Source organism: Mobula birostris, chromosome 6 (assembly GCF_030028105.1).
Source record: "Mobula birostris isolate sMobBir1 chromosome 6, sMobBir1.hap1, whole genome shotgun sequence".
In the NCBI taxonomy this organism is placed as follows: domain Eukaryota; kingdom Metazoa; phylum Chordata; class Chondrichthyes; order Myliobatiformes; family Myliobatidae; genus Mobula; species Mobula birostris.
The window spans coordinates 45,505,469-45,527,572 of NC_092375.1; the positions used below are offsets into that span (position 1 = coordinate 45,505,469).

General features: G+C 39.9%; 1 protein-coding gene across 3 annotated transcripts in view; it reads left to right on the top strand.

The window, feature by feature from the left end:
• The window catches only part of LOC140199013 (sodium/potassium-transporting ATPase subunit alpha), a 51,238-nt gene that overhangs the window by 18,605 nt on the left and 10,529 nt on the right, over positions 1-22,104 (top strand). For all 3 annotated transcript variants that reach the window (XM_072260391.1, XM_072260390.1, XM_072260389.1), the window contains 12 exons: positions 2,953-3,066; positions 3,157-3,216; positions 11,316-11,519; positions 11,611-11,724; positions 11,816-11,950; positions 13,263-13,380; positions 13,855-14,123; positions 14,435-14,633; positions 15,674-15,783; positions 16,242-16,376; positions 17,275-17,464; positions 18,773-18,948. In XM_072260391.1, coding sequence (XP_072116492.1) covers positions 2,953-3,066; positions 3,157-3,216; positions 11,316-11,519; positions 11,611-11,724; positions 11,816-11,950; positions 13,263-13,380; positions 13,855-14,123; positions 14,435-14,633; positions 15,674-15,783; positions 16,242-16,376; positions 17,275-17,464; positions 18,773-18,948 — 1,824 coding nt within the window. The remainder of the gene's footprint in view (positions 1-2,952; positions 3,067-3,156; positions 3,217-11,315; positions 11,520-11,610; positions 11,725-11,815; positions 11,951-13,262; positions 13,381-13,854; positions 14,124-14,434; positions 14,634-15,673; positions 15,784-16,241; positions 16,377-17,274; positions 17,465-18,772; positions 18,949-22,104) is intronic.

Here is a 22,104-nt window from a genome sequence, read left to right on the forward strand (position 1 = left end):
TGGGTAACATTCTCCAGGCCCAGTGGCAGGCTGTCCCCTCGGGTCGCAGAGTGAGCCCCAGCAAGCAAAAGGCAAGTAACCAGCACTCACCTTCCACACTCACTTCGATGTTTCAATCTCCCTTGTCGCTTAAAGGGTTCACAGCCAGCCCACGTTTGCCACCTCTGCCTCTCGGAGATTGCAGAGTGCTGGGACACTCGAATGATCTCCCAAACTGCAAATCACAGGCTTCAACAGTTGCAGAAGCACGTTCAAGATGAAAAAAACGAATGTAAAAGATATAACAACCAGATGTTGATTGAAGGAGTGTTGTGCACAGGTGCCTTCTTGACAGGATTTGGTCTTTTCTGTGTATCCATTATGGCAGGTCATTCTTATGATTTGGTGCTAACAATTAAGAGGAACAAAGAACAATATTATTTGAAATGGACTAGTCTCACTCAGACTGAAATCAATTATGATTTATTTAGGTACGTGACAGGCTGAATGTTTCAACATTCACGCATTTGTTTGTAACTTCCATACACGTCAGAAGAAATAGATTATTGGATTGGTGGTTTAGTGGAGGGAATTATGTTGATGTTTAACATGGCCTTTGGGGACAAATTTTAAAACTCAGGTTAATTCTTAACATGATTTTTTTGTCCCTAATATATTCGCTGAGTGCAACAGGCTAAAATTGCATAAAACACTGATGCTCTTCACGCAAGAGGGTGGGGTAGGTGCAGTAGTGACGTGGTCTTGTTATTATTTTACTCTGCTAAATTCCTTTATGCTTTAGTCAAAGTTTCCTTTTCAGTAAATTCATTTATTCTCTAATTATTACCCTGGGACCCAGATGTTGGATTTCAAGCATTTAAACAGTCTTCAATTTTGTGTAATTCCCAAATTAAGACTGATGGGAATAAATATATATAACTGCCTAATAAGAAAGTAACCTTTCTTTCGTGTCTTGATTCATGTATTAACTTCAAAATGAAATGGCATGCCATAATTTGATAAATTCTGACTTAATGGCATTAAGAACAGCTTGACATATTCTAATGAAGTTTAATTTCTCAAGTGAATTTTAACAGGAAAAAGTTGTTTTGATAGTCCTTGCTATCTTGAGGCAAATGCAATATTAAGAAAAATAGATCTTTAGGCTGATTTTCTGACTGGAAATGTTTCAGTCACTGTGTATGAACTCTATTTGGACACTATGCTGCCTAACTGGGGCAGGACACTGTTGCTGAACAGTTTCTGACTAGCGTCAGATGCATGCACTTGTGTGGCGGTAGACACTTCATCGTGCTTAGATCAAACAGATTTTAAATAGTGCCAGTTCCATTCAAAAAGCAGTGAATCTTGTCACTGATAATTGGGGAGAAATGATCGGTAAGACATTTCAGAGCCAGCATGGTTTCAGGAGTTCTGCTTTGAAGATGCCAGATACAGCTGGGAATGAAAATGAAATTATTTCACTGCTTCAAGTCAGGAACTACGGAGAATTTGAAGGTATCAACAATCACCTGGAATACTACAATAAAAATGAAGATTTGGATGATGCGATCATCTAAAACATTGTATGAAGGCAGTCCATTATCTGCATGAGATGTTGTGCTGATTTTGTTCACTTGCAGTCAAATGAACATACACTGTATGGATTCCTCCATTGATAACTGTTAGTTTTATAATAGTGTAGTGGTTCTGATAGTGTTCTGATTTGTCCTGTATGTTTTGTTAATTCATAAATTGTTATTCAGTTAAATAGTAGTTTATCTCTTTTATACCATAACTATTTTCATGAAACTTTGGCTAATTGGGACAACTGCTTAATTGGGCCAAAATATACTGGTCCAGATGTGTCCCAATTAACCAGACTCCAATGTATGACAATGTGGAAAGAAGGAATAAAAAGGGTTAATTTTCAGGCTGTCTGAAACCAGTGAGGGAGTTAATGGGGGATCAGTCCTGAGCCCTTAGCTATTTGCTGTTTCTTTTAATAGCCTGGACTTGTTATGTGCTGTACTTTAGCCAGAATTTGTTGATAATAAAAAGCTAGGTGCAAAGGTGAGTTGTTGGAAGGATAGAATCTGCAACGCATTATAGGCAGTTCAAACAAGTAGACAAGCTAGTGGTGGGATTATGCAATTTGGTATGAAGAATAGTAAATATTTGCTAAACATTGAGAACATGGCAAATTCTGATACAGAACAGTGCTGCAAGAGAACAGAAAATGAACCTGTCAGCTAAGGAATATCAGCATTTTTAAGTAAGGTAGCTGTCGATTTGTGATTGCTCTTATATCTCTGGTTAAGCTGCCTTGACCTTTGAAGAGCAATTCTAAGAAACATTGTTTGACAGTTGGTGTTGCATGTTAATGTTCTCCACTATTCAGTCTTGCAATGTCATTTTTTTTTCAGGTTTTGGAAAACTTGGGAAAATCTTTCTAAGCAGAGGGTTTGTGCCATGTAAATGGAGATAAATAATTATGATGACAAAACTTGTTAATTCCCTTTCTGTGAAAATAATACCTTAAAGTATAAGCTCCGACTGAGCCAGAAGATGCCCAGACATGCAACATCTGTAGTTCTTTCATTAGAATATAGCCTTAACTGGCATTTTAGGTCATTCATGAACTTAATACATGGTGAGGCAAGGCAGAATAAGCTTCTACCAGATGTCTGGTTTTGAATAAACCAGAACTTTTTCCATAAATCCCAATCTCTAAAGCTGAAAATCAAGCATGCCACAATACCAAGTCGTGGCCATTACTTTGTCTTGCAAATATTCCTGAATCTGTTTGAGATAGGTGGGCCTCGGCCTGTGCATGGTACATAGTTAGAAAACATTGAAAAATGTAACAATTCAGCAACTGTTAGAGATAACCAGTGGAAGTATTTTAGCCAGATAGATTTTTCACCTGTATTAGTCAATCCATTTGATATATTAAAATTATTTACTTTCCAGGCTGCAGGTGAGAAATACGAGCTTGCGGCAACATCAGAAAATGCCAAGCGGACAAAGAAAGACAAGAAGTCAAAGACTGTGGATATGGATGATCTTAAGAAAGAAGTTGCATTGGTACAGATATTTTTCTTTGCCCACTTTTGAGTTCCTTGATTCATTTGAAAAATACTTGGGATTATCTAATGCTCAGTTTTCATGTTCCAGGATGATCATAAACTGAGCCTGGATGACCTCCACCAGAAATATGGGACTGACCTGACACGGGTAAGTGTGCTTTATTGGTTCTGAGGCAACGAACGAGTAATTGCAGTTTAAAGTGGTCTCATCTCTCTACCTGACCTCCTATCTTCGATCTCTGTAAGCTTCTCCATTACTAAACATCCTTATTATTTTTTGTGTATCTTATTTTTCCCTTCTTGTCCACTGCTCTCTGCCAATTTTGTACTACCACTACCAGAAGTCCCTTCTACAAAACCAATGCTGCTACTTATTTCAAGATATTATCACTCCTTTGTGACTGTCTTGTGTGAATCTATTTATAATTATAATTGTGAAGTGCTTTAGTATACTTTTCTACACTTGAATCTGTTATCAATCTTGTAAAGTATTTTGTTTTCTTTCACATCTTTGACAAAGCTGTGTTGTCCTTCATGCATGTTTAACGTTCTATGTGGATTGATGTTGAAGCTTCTCAAAAGGTTGCGCTCATTCAAGATTCATGATTGTTGTTACAGGTCCAGTGCAGCATTAAAACAACATGCACAATGGGGAAAAAGTTATACAGGCTGATTATATATTACTATATATTTAGTGGTGGGGGGGTGGCTTATTGCATAGAGTTGATCAACCCGATTGCTTGGGGAGAGGGTTGGTAACTGTTTGAGTCTAGTGGTCCTGGTGTGGTTACTACATAATCTCTTCCTTGATGGGAGAGGGGCGCAATCCAAAAACAGGGTGGGTGGACTTATTCATGTTATTGCAGGCCCAGTGTGTAATATACATATACACACACAATTGTACTTCTCATCAGTACTGAGTATACCATTTAAACAATCACAGGCTGGATTCAAAAAGTACGTGAATCTGTAGGGTGATGCCTTCTACAAAACCTATTTGGAGTCAGGTATTCCAATCAATGGGATAAGATTGGAGGTGTGGTTGCAGGGGTGTCCTGCCCTATATTTAAGAAAAAGACATTCAAAATCAGGTTACTGACAGTGCCCACACTTCTCAAGAATATCTGTTTGTGTACCATGCCTTGATCAAAGCAACTTTCAGAGGACCTTAAAAGAAGAATTCTGGTGATGCATGAAGCTGGAAAAAGCTACGAAAGCATTTCTAAAGACTTGGGTGTTCATCAGACCACAGTGAGAAATTGTCTACAAATGGAGGAAATTCAGTACTGTTGCTTTGCAGGAGTGGGTGTCCTGCAAAGATCACACCAAGAGCATAATGTGCAATGCTGAAGAAAGTGTAAAAGAACCCTAGGGTAACAGCAAAAGACCTGCAGAAATCTTTAGAACTTGCTAAAGTCTCTGCTCATGTGTCCACTGTAAGGAAAAACACTGAACAAGAATGGTATTCATGGAAGGACATTACAGAGGAAACCACTGCTCTCTGTAAAAAGATATTGGTGCACGTCTTAAGCTTGCAAAAAGCCACTTGGGCATTCCACAACACTTTTAGGTCAATGTTCCGTGGATAGATGAGACAAAAGTTGAACTTTTTGGCAGAAATCACACCACTATATTTGGAGGATAAAGGGCACTGCCCACCAAAACCACATCTCAACTGTGAAAGGAGCATTAGAGTTTGGGGCTGCTTTGCTGTCTCAGTGCCTGGGTAGCTTGCAGTTGTTGAGGGAAGAATGAATTCAAAATTGTATCAGCACATCTTACAGCAGAATGTCAGGGTAGTGGTCTGTCACCTGAAGCTTAATAGAAGTTGGATCATGCAACAAGAGAATGATCCGAAAGACGAGTAAATCAACAACAGAATGGTTCAAAAAGAAGAAAATTTGTGTTTTAGAATGGCCAAGTCGGAGTCCAGACCTTAACCCAATTGAGATGCTGGGGCATGACCTGACCGTGTGTGGTATCCCAGAAATATTGATGAACTGAAACAGTTTTGCATGGAGGAATGGTCTAAAATTCCTCCACCATTGTGCAAGTCTAATAGCTACACGAAGTGCTTACTGGAGGTTATTGCTGCTAGAGGAAGTTCTACCAGTTATTAAATACAAGGGTTCACATACTTTTTCCAACCTGGACTATGAATGATTAAACAATGTGTTCAATAAAGAAATGAAAAGTACAATTGTTTGTATTATTAGTTTAGGCAGATTGTGTTGGTCTATTATTATGACTTAGACAATAGACATTAGGTGCAGGAGTAGGCCATTCAGCCCTTTGAGCCAGCACCGCCATTCACTGTGCTATGGCTGGTCATCCACAATCAGTACCCCGTTCCTGCCTTCTCCCCATATCCCTTGACGCGGCTATCATTACGAACTCTATCTAACTTTCTTGAAAGCATCCAGAGATTTGGCCTCCACTGCCTTCTGGGGCAGAGCATTCCACAGATCCACAACTCTCTAGATGAAAAAGTTTTTCCTCAACTCCGTTCTAAATGGCCTACTCCTTATTCTCAAATTGTGGCCTCTGGTTCTGGACTCCCCTAACATCGGGAACATGTTTTCTCTCTCTAGCGTGTCCAATCCCTTAATAATCTTGTTTCAATCAGATTCCCTCTCATCCTTCTAAATTCCAGTGTATACAAGCCCAGTCGCTCCAATTTTTCAACATATGACAGTCCTGCCATCCTGGGAATTAACCTCGTGAACCTACGCTGCACTCCCTCAATAGCAAGAAGGTCCTTCCTCAAATTTGGAGACCAAAACTGTACACAATACTCCAGGTGTGGTCGCACCAGGGCCCTGTACAACTGCAGAAGGACCTCTTTGCTCCTATACTCAACTCCCCTTGTTATGAAGGCCAACATGCCTTTAGCTTTCTTCACTGCCTGCTGTACCTGCATGCTTACTTTCAGTGACTGATGAACAAGAACACCTAGATTTCGCTGTACTTCCCCTTTTTCCTTACTTGACACCATTCAAATAGTAATCTGCCTTCATATGCTTGCCACTAAAGTGGATAACCTCACATTTATCCACATTAAACTGCATCTGCCCACTCACCCAACCTGTCAAAGTCACCCTGCATTATCATGACATCCTCCACACATTTCACACTGCCACCCAGCTTTGTGTTATCTGCAAATTTGCTAATATTACTTTTAATCCCTTCATCTAAATCATTAATGTATATTGCAAATAGCTGTGGTCCCAGCACTGAACCTTGTGGTACCCCACTAGTCACCGCCTGCCATTCTGAAAGGGACCCATTAATCCCTACTCTGTTTCCTGTCTGCCAATCAATTTTCTATCTGTCAGTACCCTACCCCTAATGCCTTGTGCTCTAATTTTGCCCACTAATCTCCTATGTGGGACCTTATCAAAGGCTTTCTGAAACTCCAGGTACACTACATCCACTGGCTCTCCCTTGTCCATTTTCACAGTCACATCCTCAAAAAAAAAAAAAAAAAAAATTCCAGAAGATTAGTCAAGCATGATTTCCCCTTCGTAAATCCATGCTGACTCGGACCGATCCTGTTACTGCTATCCAAATGTGCCGCTATTTCATCCTTTATAACTGACTCCAGCATCTTCCCCACCACTGATGCTAACTGGTCTAAAATTCCCTGTTTTCTCTCTCCCTCCTTCCTTTCTTAAGTGGGATAACACTAGCTACCGTCCAGTCCTTAGGAACCGATCCTGAATCTATAGAACATTGGAAAATGATTACCAGTGTGTCCACGATTTCTAGAGCCACCTCCTTAAGTACCCTGGGTTGCAGACCATCAGGCCCTGGGGATTTATCAGCCTTCAGTCCCATCAGTCTATCCAACACCATTTTCTGCCTAATGTGAATCTCCTTCAGTTCCTCCGTTACCCTTGGTCCTCTGGCCACTATTACGTCTGGGAGATTGTGTCTTCCCTAGTGAAGATATCCAAAGTACCTGTTCAACTCATCTGTCATTTCCTTTGACTTAGATGAAAATCAGACCACATTTTGAGTAATTAATACAGAAAACCAGGCAAAGGGTTCACAAAAATGTGTATGTATGTATACTTTTATTTTAAAAGCCATTTTTGGTTGGTTCTATAAGTCTTTTCAAAGGTCGTATAACTTGTAGGCAATATATTTCTGAATATATAATCCAGTCTTGCAAATGTGATTTTACTGATTACTATTACCTAAACAACACGCTGGAGGAACCCAGCAGGTCGGGCAGCATCCGTGGAAAAGATTGGTCGACGTTTCAGGCCGGAACCCTTCGTCAGGATCTAAAACTAAGTTTTATTACCTAAAACTTGATGACCTTCTGATTTCTTCCCATGTGTCATTTGTGCAAATATCAATTTGTTTCATTACGAAAAGCCATCAGTTGGGCATTTGCCAGCCTTTCCTAATAATTAGACATGCTTTTTTCCAACATTGGCTTGTTAATTGAAGGACATTGTGTAGTATTTTCCCGTACTTATGACTGAGTGTTGTGTATTTTAAAGACAGTTTGGTGTGCTGAGCTTACCCAGATGAGCTAATTAAATTTATCATACAATCAGTTGTTGTCTGAGCAAAGTGGTGTTCACATAGGAGAGATCTACCTCAAAGTATTCCTTTATCTCGAGTTGAATTGGGTGATCTGGCATTGTGATTGTTAGATGGTGTAATTTCTGCGTGAGTTGGATAAAAACAAAACTTGCCTTCATTGTCAAAGAAAGTTGTTTTGTTTAGTCCCAAGGAAGTTAGTCCAGATAATGCTGTTCATGCAGTGAAGGCATAGTTCAGGGTAATTTGATCCACACTGGACAGGAGAACAAACTTTCAACAGTTTCAGTATTGAGTAACACTTCCTATCTAATGATTTTTCACATTTCACAATCTATATTGCTAATGATTTCCTACTCAATCCTGCAGTTTTTTTCCAGAAAAAAAATCTGATTTCTTTTGTTAACTTGTAAAATGGTAGCTGTTTTCACTTGTTTTTTATCATTGCAAATCTTGCATGGATCTGCATTAATAGGGACAAAGGATAATGTATCACAGCTATCAAATCTATTGTCTTGGCATAATTTTGTAGTGTATTCTAAAATATGATTCATAACCTAGCACAAATATTACCACTTCACTTAGTTACATTAGGATCCAGTTGGGAAAATTCTTCAGTGTCTTCTACACAGGCTGCGAGTGTTTTCATAACCCTCCTCAGCTACCTCAATAGAGAAAAAATGTCTTTTCTGCAGCACTAGGCTTAGTTGTACTGATTATTATCAGTCAGTCAAATCCTATCTGGAGACAAAAGGAAACAGATGCTGGAATCTGAGGGAACAACTAGTCTGCTAGAGGGATTCAGCAGGTCAAACATCTGTGGAAATATATGGGGGGGGGGGTGGAATGAGAATTGTTGATGTTTCATGTCTAAATCCAGAATTAGAACAAAAGATTGAGAGAAAAGTATGGCCAGATTAAAGAGGAGAGGGGGAAGGTTGAGATTGGGGCCAGTATGATTAGTGGAAGGAGGAGTGAAGGATGATGGACTGATAGACCATGTAGGGTAGGAATTGAGGTGGGAGTCAGAGCCAGGTAATAGGTGGAAGCAGGTGATGTCAAAAAGAGGACAGATAACCCCAGGTGGGGGAGGGGAGGGTGAAAGCAGAAACAGCTGCTGATGGATAAGTGGGAACATGGTGCTGGAATCTGGTAAAGATGACGAAAGCCATTACAGGAGAGGTGAGGGGCAGATGGAGGAGGGGTTTAGTTGGGTGAAATGTGTGGGTAGTTGGCAGATGGGCACTGAAAAGTAGGTAAAGAAAGTGGTTGATCGGGGGGCATGGTTATGGGAAATGGAACAAAAGTGAGAGCAGCGGGGGAGCGGAAGGGGGCAGAGAGGGTGTAGAGAAATGCAGTACATAAAGTTTACTGAAACTGGAAAATTCAGTGTTTCTGTCACTAGCCATGGGAAAGCTAAAGCAGGTATCAGTATAAGACCGTAAGACATCAGAGCAGAATTAGGCCTTTCAGCCCATTGAGTCAGCTGCATCTTTCCGTCATGGCTGATCCCAGATCCCATTTAACCCCAATCACCTGCCTTCTTGTTAGATCCCTTAATATCCTGACCGATCAGGAAGTAATCAACTTCTGCTTTCAATATACCCACGGATTTGGCCTCAACTGCATTCTGTGGCAGAGCATTCCACCTATTCACCACTCTCTGGCTAAACAAAAAAAAAAAAAAAAAATCCTCCTTCTGAAAGATTGCCCCTCAGTTTTGAGTCTGTGCCCTCTAGACCTGGTACCCCCACTAGAGTAAATGTCCTTTCCACATCCACCTTATGTAGTCCTTTCAATATATGGTAGGTTTCAATGAAATCCCCATGCATTCTTCTAAACTCCAGTGAGTACTGGCCCAAAGCTGCCAAATGCTCTTGACATGTTAACCTCTTCATTCCTGGAATCATCCTTGTGTACCTCTGGACTCTCCAATGACAACACATCCTTTCTGGGCCCAACACTGTTGACAATACAAGTGGCCTGACCAGTGTCTTATAAAGCTTCAGCATTATCACCTTGTTTTTATATTGTTTCCCTTGAAATGCCAACATTGCTTTTGCCTTCTTTCCTACAGACTCAAACTGTGAATTAACCTTTTGGGAGTCTTGCATGAGAAGTCCCAAGTCCCCTTGCACCTCTGATGTTTAAACCTTCTCCCCATTTAGATAACAATCCGCATTATTGTTCCTTTTACCAAAATGCATTATCATACTTTTCCCAACACTATTCCATCTGCTACTTTTTTGTAGCACTGGAGCTCCTGTAGAAAATTTTCTGTTACCGCCAGCCAGCAGAGCAAGAAGCCCCAAATCTAACCCAAGGTTGCAAATTTGTACCACTAAATCACTTGAGTTTGCACAACTTGACTAAGGCCTCTGTTCTTGGTGGTCATCCTATGATATTCTCACACACAACTTGTCATTGTGGTTATGCTCGATGGTTGTAATTGATTGTGAAATCTCCGGTACACCCTGGAGGATTATATGGTTATGTGTCCATGTAATCTTGTTTATGAATTGTATGACCACACATTATCTCATTTAACATGAAGGATATAGTGTAGCTGTTTCTAGAACTGCCTGTCATCACTGTCCTGATTTACAATACAAAGCCATTCCAGCCAAGTCCCTCTGTTCAGGCAGCAGTGCTGACAACTTGATGTTTTTCTAGAGGTGAATCCTGGCAGCTACTACCTCACGGTCAATACTGTTGCGGCTTTCACTGACACACCACTCAGATTCGTGTTTGTGTCCGTGCATATTTTTATTGGTTCACTTGCATGGACGGGCAGTTGTCCTTGTGTCTCAAGCCAGGAAGTGATTTTATGTAGCCAATATTAGATTTATGTTATTGTTCCATCTTGGCATTGAAAAGAATGAATCTTGAAAATTTCAGAGGCATGATAGGGGCAATTTGTCTGTAGGTTTATAGAAAAGTACAAGAATCTGAAATTTCATTGTCTGAAAAATAAAGATTGGACATGTGTTTGGAGAATGTATGACACAAGTTCTCCCTGAGATACAAATGGCTGACTTATAGACTGCATGTACATACAATCAAACTTTTGGGAGATTGAGATGGATGAGGGTGGATTTTCTGGCTGCCATTTGCTGGCACAGGTATCTTCTGCTAGATATCAACAGGGTGTTTTCATGAGCTTTGTTCTTCCTTCCCACCCGAGCAGAGCTGGGAGTGCTTAGCATGCTCACCCACTGAGTCACTGAAGCCAGCTGGTGGTAGTTCTTCCCATTCTTATTTGATCTCCCTGTGCAGCTGCTTTTATGGTGATCTCCTGTACTTTTTGATCCTTTCCCACTTTCAGACAGTTAAGGTTGCAATCAATTCTCAGGATTTGTAACTGTGTAGAAATAGGACCTCATACAAATGTGTAGTATTTCTGTTTCTAAAAATAGGTCAAAATATTATCTATTAAAGAATTGGATTTGCATACTTTTTAATATTTTTAATTTTTTGTTTATCATTTTGAAATTTTCTCTGCAGATGATTTTCCAGGATATATTTGTGGTGACATAACCTTCTGAGTTGCTGTATGAAAAAAGATTACTTGAGTATTTAGAGGGCATTTGAAATTCTAGTAAAGCAGTATGTCACAGTCAATGGAAAGAAATAGGTATTAAACATTAAAAAGTTTAAAATATGAAAGACAACTGCTGTTCATTTTTATTTTAGGGTCTCAGTACTGCTCGTGCCAAGGAGATTCTTGCTCGTGATGGCCCTAATGCACTAACGCCTCCTCCCACAACTCCTGAGTGGGTAAAGTTCTGTAAGCAGCTCTTTGGTGGCTTCTCAATCCTTCTGTGGATTGGTGCAATTCTTTGCTTTCTAGCCTATGGTATTCAGGCTGCAACTACGGAGAGTCCAGTAAATGATAACGTGAGTTGTGCTTTATTTTTATCACTAAAGTTGATACTATCCTGTGGTTATTAAGTTGGTGATTTCTATATGTACTTGGTGACTTTTGCAGTTATACCTCGGAATTGTGTTGTCTACTGTGGTCATAATAACTGGCTGCTTCTCATACTACCAAGAAGCTAAGAGCTCAAGAATCATGGATTCTTTCAAGAACATGGTACCCCAGGTGAGTCTTGCCATAATGCAGTAATGTAGATACAAAATATATAGCAAATTAGTGCCTGCAATGATATTTTGGTTTGGTTTATCATTGCTAGCAAGCCCTGGTCATCAGAGATGGAGAGAAGAGCCTTATTAATGCTGAGCAGGTGGTTCTTGGAGATCTGGTAGAGGTAAAAGGTGGCGACCGTATTCCTGCAGACTTGCGAATAATTTCTGCACATGGTTGCAAGGTATGTATAATTAATGAATTATATGAATTAACTGATAGATGACACAACATTTATGTTGATTTTGATTACATGCTGTTCCCTGTCTCCTTGGTGAAGGTTTTAGCAGAATTTTCTTCAGTGAAGTTTTACTGCCTTGATTGAATGGGACAGGTTGCCTTTCATACAGTTATAATTATCTTGCGTGTTTGCTCAGAGCTGCAGAGAAAGTAGTATCCACAAAAATAAATGTTGCAGAGTAACCTAGCTGTTGCATGATACCTTCCAAAAGCTTATAATGTGACAGAGCCCAGAATAATTACTACTGTTCACCTGTCTAAAAAGATTGAGTTCTGTGATCCCTTTTTCAAAGAGGATGTCAATCATTATGGCACTGCTGAGATGTGAAACTTTGGAGAAAGTATCTGGCCTCAGAACAAGAGAAAATCTGCTGATGTTGGAAATCAAAGTAGTACACACAAAATACTGTAGTTATAGACATCTATAGATGCTGCCTGGCCTGCTGAGTTCCTCCAGCATTTGTGTGTATTAATCTGCCCTCAGGAATTTGGAGAGGAGCAGGAAACAATTGGATAAGGGAGGAAAGAATAAAATGAAAATTTTGTCAATGATCTAATTGATCCTTTAATCAAACTTAGATTATCTAAATTTTGCATGGGAAATGCCATAAATAGAAAAGCTCATGATTGATTTTGATTTGCGGAGATGATCAGTCCATAACATATCAGGTTCAAAGGACTAAGTATTATTTGCTTTATTCCTAATGTGCTGAGTCAATGGTATTCTTTAGAATGGACAAACCATTAATCAAGCAGGCTTCAAACTGACTGAGTTCAAAATGTAGGATTTCTGTATTGAACTCCAGGTTCCTCCCTTCTATCCAGAGGAAATGTGCGCAGCCGTAGGAATGTACTAACTCCACAAATAGCGCTAAAGATCAAGATTGAACATTAGTCATGGACCTGTGTGTAGAAGCAATTTTTGCTTTGTTCCCCTACCTTTTGAAGATAGATTTTACTTGCTCGTGGCAGGAGTATGTGGTAAATTTAGCCCATAAAGTGATTGACAGTGTAGATCATTGTATTACCTTTTCCAACTGTACTTCTGATTATGGTAACTTATAAACTATATATGTTCTGGTTGGTTAAGGAATGTGCAACAAAAGATGTTATGCATTTGTCCTGTCAAAAAAAAAACCCAGCATACTGAGTTTGGTAAACAACAGAAATTTGGGTTCAAACTAACAATCCTGTTGCATAAAACCAGATATAATCCTGTCCAAAACTAAGACTCTTTTAAAAAAATTTTCTTTTAGGTGGACAATTCTTCATTAACAGGAGAATCTGAACCTCAGACGAGATCTCCTGAATGTTCCAGTGATAATCCCCTGGAGACTCGAAACATTGCATTCTTTTCTACTAATTGTGTTGAAGGTATAACTGAATGTTATTGAGTGACTTCAAAATTTCTTATTGGATTTGGATGAACTGTGTTAGATTTGAGTTGATCATTATAGGTTCAAGCCACACTGAAATGTAAACACAATCTGGTTTAATGCTATAGAAAGCAGCATGATTACAGCATGTACTTATGGGGGTTCTTCAAGATGGTTGTAAACAAAAAAAAAAAGCCTTGCTCTGTTTCTATTTGCACTGACCAAAACTCATCTTTCCACTAACCAGTCAAATTAACGTGATAATTTATCACCATTGATAATCATAGGAGCTTGTGCTTTTGAACTTCAGGAGCACGAGTCTGACATTGTCTTTAAAAGCTTTGCACAAAGACTTGGGCAGCATGGAAACTGGTCCCAGGCCTATCTCGTCTATGCTGACTGTTTCTCGAAAGGCATTGCATAAATGGGAATTTTTTTCCATAAAGCAATGATGTCACTTTTGTTAATTTAGGTACTGCTCGAGGTGTTGTTGTCAATACGGGTGACCATACTGTTATGGGCAGAATTGCGACTTTAGCATCTGGGCTGGAGGTTGGACGGACTCCAATTGCTATTGAGATTGAGCATTTCATCCACATCATCACTGGAGTAGCAGTCTTCCTTGGTGTGACCTTCTTCATTCTCTCACTCATCTTGGGATACAGCTCGCTGGAAGCAGTCATCTTCTTGATTGGAATCATTGTCGCTAATGTACCAGAGGGATTACTTGCTACTGTGACGGTATGTGATGGCATTGCATTTTCATTTTTGTTCAGCTGGATTTTTGGTTAACCTATTGTGGAATCTGGCTATTTACATCTCTTTCATCATTCTGCATGTAGAAGAAATTGGACAATACACCAGTGATTCCAGGGAAATGTGATTGGCATGGTACTATGTTATTTGAAGGAAAATGTCTTTGAAGACTGAGCAATTTATAATAATTCTGTCATATTTTAATAGTGAAATTGATCAACAAGTACTGTACTTGATAGATTATCATATTGCTAGCCACTGCAATTGTCAAATAATCAATTTTGTCTTGTTTCCAGGTATGTCTAACCCTGACAGCTAAACGTATGGCACGGAAAAACTGCCTGGTGAAGAATCTTGAAGCTGTTGAGACACTGGGATCCACCTCTACCATCTGCTCAGACAAAACTGGAACATTAACACAAAATCGAATGACTGTTGCTCACATGTGGTTTGACAACCAGGTTCATGAAGCTGATACAACTGAAAACCAGAGTGGTAAACAATTCTTTTTTGGGTGGATGAAACTACCTCTTTTGGCTGAATATTATAAAGGAGACCTTTATAATATTTCCTTGTGACTTTTATTGCTTAAATATTCATGAGACATAGGTACAAGTGTTTAGTTTGGGAAATCTGTAGTTTGGAGGAAAAAAAGTCTTGGCTGCCCCTTTCTGTCAAATCTAGCCAGTTATATAGATAAATTTTTGGCAAGTTTGAAATATACTGTTGTAATTGATTATACAAAAGCACAATTAGAGAATTTGGTAAAGGAAGGTGAGGAGAAGCTTGCAGATACTGCTTTAGCTACCCTGAGATATCAGTAAGGCAATTAGGTTATGCAGTTTACCAACATCTACTGTTCATGACAGATGAATTAATTTTTCTCCCCACCCCCTTTACCTCTTTCAATTTTTTGGTATTCATGTGAACTAGCTTAACTTGCAGATATAGGGACAGGAATTGGACTCGTACTGCATATAAACAGGTTCACTGTGCCTATGCTGCAGTCAGATATCCATCTACAATCATAATTTTACCTTTTGCATTCCCATCAACTGTATTGCCTGTATCCTATCCTCCACAACATTGATTCTAATGCCACTCACATATGATGGGGGCAATTTGCAGTTCCCAAATTATCTCCCAACTAGCATGTCTTAGACTTGTGGGAGAAAATCCAGACAGTCACAGGGAAGATGTATTTTCACTAACAGGATGGAACTTGGAGTTCCGGCAGAATAAGGAAGTATAACAAATGACTGCTGTACAGTACCACCCATAGAGAGACTTTGATTCATTTTGACTAGCCTCCTTGCCAAAACCTTTATTCAGATAACATTTTTAAAGTTATAGAAATTAAAAGGGTACAGCACTGCAAAAGTCTTGGGCATGCTCACTTTATATATTATGTATATAAAATTTGTGTATTAAATATATATATATATACCCAGACTTTTACACTATACTGTACAGTTTGAACACTTGGGGAAATGTGAAGGCACAGAAACCACCTTACCTATGTTTGACCTTCATAGGTGTTTCTTTTGACAAGACTTCTCCAACTTGGGCTGCCCTTTCCCGCATTGCTGCACTGTGCAACAGGGCAGTCTTCCAGGCAGGACAAGAAAATGTGCCAATCTTGAAGGTAAGCTCAATTTTGTGCGTGGACTCCAATCAGATTGGTCTTGCGAAAATGGTGATAGAAATTTTGTGGTATTGACTGCAGAATTAAACCATGGTAGTTTCTATCCAAAGCTTAGTCAGAAACTTATTTGGAAGAAGCAGAATTAAATTTGGGAAAAGAAATGCCAGGATCTAAATTAAGATATAATGTTATGTCCTTGGTCACTACACCCACAACAGACAAAATAATAATGCATGTTTATGTTTTCTATGCTGTACAAGGGTTTTTGGAGATAGTTAAATATCGAAGTCTTGAGGTAATAACTATATCCTGAAATTATTTATTACATTTCACTCCAAGACTAATGCTGATCTTGGAGCATCTGAGTACTTCAGTTAGTTTTGCTAATCGCTGTTGAATACCAATATATATTGTAACTAAACCAGTCATTATTAATTTTAATTATTGTTTTCAATCAGAGAAGTGTTGCTGGAGATGCTTCTGAATCTGCTCTCTTGAAGTGTATTGAATTGTGTTGTGGATCAGTTGAGCAAATAAGGTCACGCAACCCGAAAATTGTGGAAATACCATTCAACTCCACCAATAAATATCAGGTAAATGGAGCTACAAAGCTGAGCACAAGAAAACTAGTAGGATGCTAATTGAAAGGAGGCCAGTAACAGTTTGAGACTGGATCTGCACAGAATCAGTATTTTTTACTTTTTAAGAGCAAGATGTGATGCCATTTTGTTAGCATCTTTGAAGATCTAATTGAGAAGAGCATCTCCAAATGATAAATCCTTGACAAATCATTGCTGGGTGTGATTGGGATGTGGTGTCTATATAGGTTCAACTTTAGATGAATAATTAAAAAAAAATTCCAATCTGGTAATAGTTTACAAAAGCACAATGCAGCAATTTAAGAATAAAATGTTTTTATCATAATAGTCTACCTCTGGTTCTTTCTGGATAATTCCATAAGCATTATTTAAGAGACTACTTCTGGTTTAAATTCTTTTCTGATCTGGAAACTATTATTGAATAGAAAGAGATGCTGGAAAATATAAGCAAGACAGGCAGCATCCATGTGAAAAGAAATGCATAACATTTTGGTCAAAAAGTCTTCATCAGAACTGGAATGGAGGCAAAAGAGCTGGTAAGGTTGCAGATTGGGAGGAAAAGGGTATGTTTATATTGAGATAAAGTTATAAAAGAGATTTTGTCCATGAGTGAATGGGAACAGTTCTGACTTGGTAGGCCAGTAATCCTGTTTAACAATCCTACATTCCTTTGTTCTGTCCTACAGTTGTTCCCATGCACTCATTGATCAGCTAACGCTGTTTACCCCTCACCCATCTGGTTACCCCAGTTACAACCTATCAGAGACATTGCTGACCCTAGAGCTTGACAGTCTCCTTGTCAGTTCTGGTGAAGCGCTTCAACCTGAAACATTGACCCGGCTTTGCTTCCCACTGTCATTGAGACTGTTTGTTCTGATAATTTTGTCTTCAGTTATCTATACATGAGAATGAAAAAGGAGACAGCCGCTACCTGTTGGTGATGAAGGGAGCACCAGAACGGATTCTAGACCGCTGCTCCACTATCCTTCTAAATGGCGAAGATAAACCATTGACTGAGGAAATGAAGGACGCTTTCCAGAATGCCTACTTGGAGCTGGGTGGCTTGGGAGAGAGAGTGCTAGGTGAGCATTGAAATCTCAGTCTGGGGGAAAGGATGATGAAACCTGGCCAACTAAGGGATTTAGATTATCTGATCCAGAAACAGTGATTTTCATAGAATGTATTTGGTTCACAAATATTGCCTCGGGGTATGAAATCTGCTGCCCTTATCTGATCTAGCCTGTGTATGAGTATAGACCCTCTACTCGGGGCTAACCATTTGGTTGGATAAAAACTTTTCCATTAAATTATAAGAATGAAAATGGATGAATCAGATGCACTGAGTTCAGTGTCTGATTACTTCCAGCCCACTCCACTCTATAAGAGCATCTAAATTGATATCATACGCACTAGCCATATAATGGTTTAATGTAACCATTTTTATAGAACTAACTTGCAGCTAATGTCCTCATTCCTTCCATCACGTTTCTTAAGTACTACTTCCACAAGCAAGGCAGACGGAACAGACTTAGTACTATCTAGTACACAGTCAGAAGGAATTCAACTCCTAAGATGCCATACGCCACAATTCTAGCATCAAGTCAAATACAGGAAGCACCATCCCCCTTCTCGGCTAAGCAATCAGTTCTGTTCCATTTTGAATCAAATTTGGAAGAGCCACTGAAATTTGGAATGGAATGTACTCTGGATAAGGTCTAACAGCAACAATGGAATTATATATCATTGTAAAATGTACTACATAGCCTGGAATACTTATCACCATCAATATAAAGTCATGGATCCAACCACAGATCAGCACAGGGTTTGCATGTGCGCTGAATTCCAAATGGGTCCATTTGAAAGTCTGAGCTGAATTATCTTGTGGCAAGGTGACTAATCTTGCCGTTTTCACTTTCTACTGAAGCTAATGAGCTAGCAGTTACAAGAACATCTCTATCCACATTGAGGATGGAGCACCTGAATGCTAAAGAACAGGCTTGAAGCATTGGCAACTTCAAAACAAGTGGATCTGTAGATGTTCTGTTTCTCCTTCCTACTTGAAGGCAGTTAGCAGTTTGATTCACTCCACAGATATCAATAAATGAACACATTTGTTGCTTAACCAGAAGATAATTGATCAGCAGGCTAATTGAAGGGAACTTGGTGTGGGTTGGCAGTGGTTAGATCTAGGCTAAAGTAGAATGGATGTAACATCTAACTGCTGGCAGAATAGATTTTCATACCACTGCATATACCATGGTATTTAATAGAGTGGAAGGCAATGTACCCATTTTCCGAGACATACATTTAAATGAGCCACTTTTCTGGGAAGATAACTTAAGCTCATCCAAAGGCGTTTGACCATGTTAACTTCCTTTATTTCCTTCTAGGATTCTGTCATTTAAACCTACCTGATAGCAAGTTTACTGAAGGGTATCAGTTTGATGTGGAGGAGCTCAATTTCCCTACAGATGATCTCTGCTTTATTGGACTGATGTCTATGATTGATCCGCCCCGTGCTGCTGTACCAGATGCTGTTGGCAAGTGCAGGAGCGCTGGGATCAAGGTAAGATCACTAATTGTGGGGTTGTAGCATTTTGCTCTGCTCAAGGTTAGATATGTGATAATTGCACATTAGTGAAAGAGCTTTGATAACAGGTTCAAATTTTGCATGTTGCAAAATTCTTGAAGAAATGGACTCATTCGAAAGGATAGCATGAAGCTGGCCACATCCAGGAACTTCAATCCCTTTGAATATTAGCACTCCGGGCCACTGTCCCTGGCATACTAATAATTTGTTTCAACAGTCAATTACCTTGTGACAAAAATAGAAAACTTCAAGTTATTTGTTGCCTTGAATAATTTCTATCAAATTTCACTATTGCTCCACCACATAAAATTCAAATGCTTATTCTATAAAGTGCATTGTGTGAAGCCTCAGTTCATTGTTTTGGTCATTGGTTGAATTTTGTTAACATGCTGGTTCTGAAAATTAAGGGGCTTAATGTGGCCTTTCAAATGTGCAAATTTTTAAAGTTAATGTTGCTTAGCTTGAACACTGTTACTGGAAGATGGTCAAAATGGTTTAGGATAAGGGCACTAATTTCAAGAAATAACACATTGACGGATGTTATACTGAAGCCAGACAGAAACTTAATGGGTTGGTGAAATCAAGAGGTAATAAGAGTTCAGAAGTGGATCTTAACAAATGAAGAGGCAAGGTTGGAAATTTGGCCTCCTAAGCATTTGAAACGGTGTAATATGTGTGTATTCCAACCCTAATGACACTAAGACCACCAGCACTAAAAAAAAAATCCTTGAGTGGAATGAAGTGTAGGGCAAAAGGGTTGAAGAATTCAGTGTAATTATGCATGCTGAACAAGCAGTCTTGTTGGAGGAACTCAGCTGGCCAGGCAGCATCTATGGAACAAGTAAACAAGTGATGTTTTGGACCAATGGGTCAAAGAAGGTTGTGGTGAGATCGTGCTAGTCGTTATCAGTATAAAAGTGGAAAGTAGAGCTGTCTTCAAAGGACGAGGATAAATGCATGGAAAACATCTGAAAGGAAACCATAGAAAAACTACAGCACAGAAACAGGTCTTTTGGCCCTTGGCTGTGCTGAACCATTTTCTGCCTAGTCCCACTGACCTGTACACGGACCATATCCCTCCATACACCTCCCATCCATGTATCTGTCCAATTTATTCTTAAATATTAAAAAAGAACCCGCATTTACCACCTTGTCTGGCAGCTCATTCCATACTCCCACCACTCTCTGTGTGAAGAAGCCCCCCCCTAATGTTCCCTTTAAACTTTTTCCCCTTCACCCTTAACCCATGACCTCTGGTTTTTTTTCTCCCCTTGCCTGTGAAAAAACCCTGCTTGCATTCACTCTATCCATACCCATCATAATTTTATATACCTCTATCAAATCTCCCCTCATTCTTCTACGCTCCAGGGAATAAAGTCCTAACCTATTCAACCTTTCTCTGTAACTGAGTTTCTCAAGTCCCGGCAATATCCTTGTAAACCTTCTCTGTACTCTTTCAACCTTGTTAATATCTTTCCTGTAATTTGGTGACCAAAACTGAACATGCCCGGTGCTCCTAATGTGGCCTTTTATATATTGGCGAGACCCAACGCAGACTGGGAGACCGCTTTGCTGAACACCTACACTCTGTCCGCCAGAGAAAGCAGGATCTCCCAGTGGCCATACATTTTAATTCCACATCCCATTCCCATTCTGACATGTCTATCCACGACCTCCTCTACTGTAAAGATGAAGCCACACTCAGGTTTGAGGAACAACACCTTATATTCCGTCTGGGTAGTCTCCAACCTGATGGCATGAACATCGACTTCTCTAACTTCTGCTAATGCCCCACCTCCCCCTCGTACCCCATCTGTTATTTATTTTTATACACACATTCCTTCTCTCACTCTCCTTTTTCTCCCTCTGTCCCTCTGAATATACCCCTTGCCCATCCTCTGGGTCACCCCCCCCCCCCCCCGGTCTTTCTTCCCGGACCTCCTGTCCCATGCTCCTCTCGTATCCCTTTTGCCAATCACCTGTCCAGCTCTTGGCTCCATCCCTCCCCCTCCTGTCTTCTCCTATAATTTTGGATCTCTCCCTCCCCCTCCCACTTTCAAATCTCTTACTAACTCTTCCTTCAGTTAGTCCTGACGAAGGGTCTCGGCCTGAAACGTCCACTGTACCTCTTCCTAGAGATGCTGCCTGGCCTGCTGCGTTCACCACCAACCTTGATGTGTGTTGCTTGAATTTCCAGCATCTGCAGAATTCTTGTTTTTTACAGTACTCCAGATTCGGCCTCACCAATGCCTTCTACAACCTCATCATAACATTCCAGCTCTTATACTCAATACTTTAATTAATAAAGGCCAATGTACCAAAAGCTCTCTTTACGACCCTATCTACCTGTTACTCCACTTTTAGGGAATTTTGTATCTGTATTCCCAGATCCCTCTGTTCTACTGCACTCCTCAGTGCCTTACCATTTACCCTGTATGTTCTACCTTGGTTTGTCCTTCCAAAGTGCAATACCTCAGACTTGTCTGTATTAACTCCATCTGCCCTTTCTCAGCCTATTTTCCCAGCTGGTCCAAATCCCTCTGCAAGCTTTGAAAACCTTCCTTACTGTCCACTACACCTCCAATCTTTGTATCATCAGCAAATTTGCTGATCCAATTTACCACATTATCATTCAGATCATTGATATAGATGACAAATAACAATGGACCCAGCACCGATCCCTGTGGCACACCACTAGTCACAGGCCTCCACTCTGAGAAGCAATCCTCTACTACCACTCTTTGGCTTCTTCCATTGAGCCAATGTCTAATCCAATTTACCACCTCTCCATGTATACCTAGCGACTGAATTTTCCTATCTAACCTCCCATGTGGGAACTTGTCAAAGGCCTTACTGAAGTCCACGTAGACAACATCCACTGCCTTCCCTTCATCCACTTTCCTGGTAACCTCCTTGAAAAACTCCAATAGATTGGTGAAACATGACCTGCCACACACAAAGCCATGTTGACTCTCCCTATAAGTCCCTGTCTATCCAAATGCTTGTAGATTCTGTCTCTTGGTACTCTCTCCAATAATTTACCCACTATTGACGTCAAATTTACCGGCCTATAATTTCCCGGATTACTTTTCAATCCTTTTTTAAACAACGGAACAACATGAGCCATTCTCC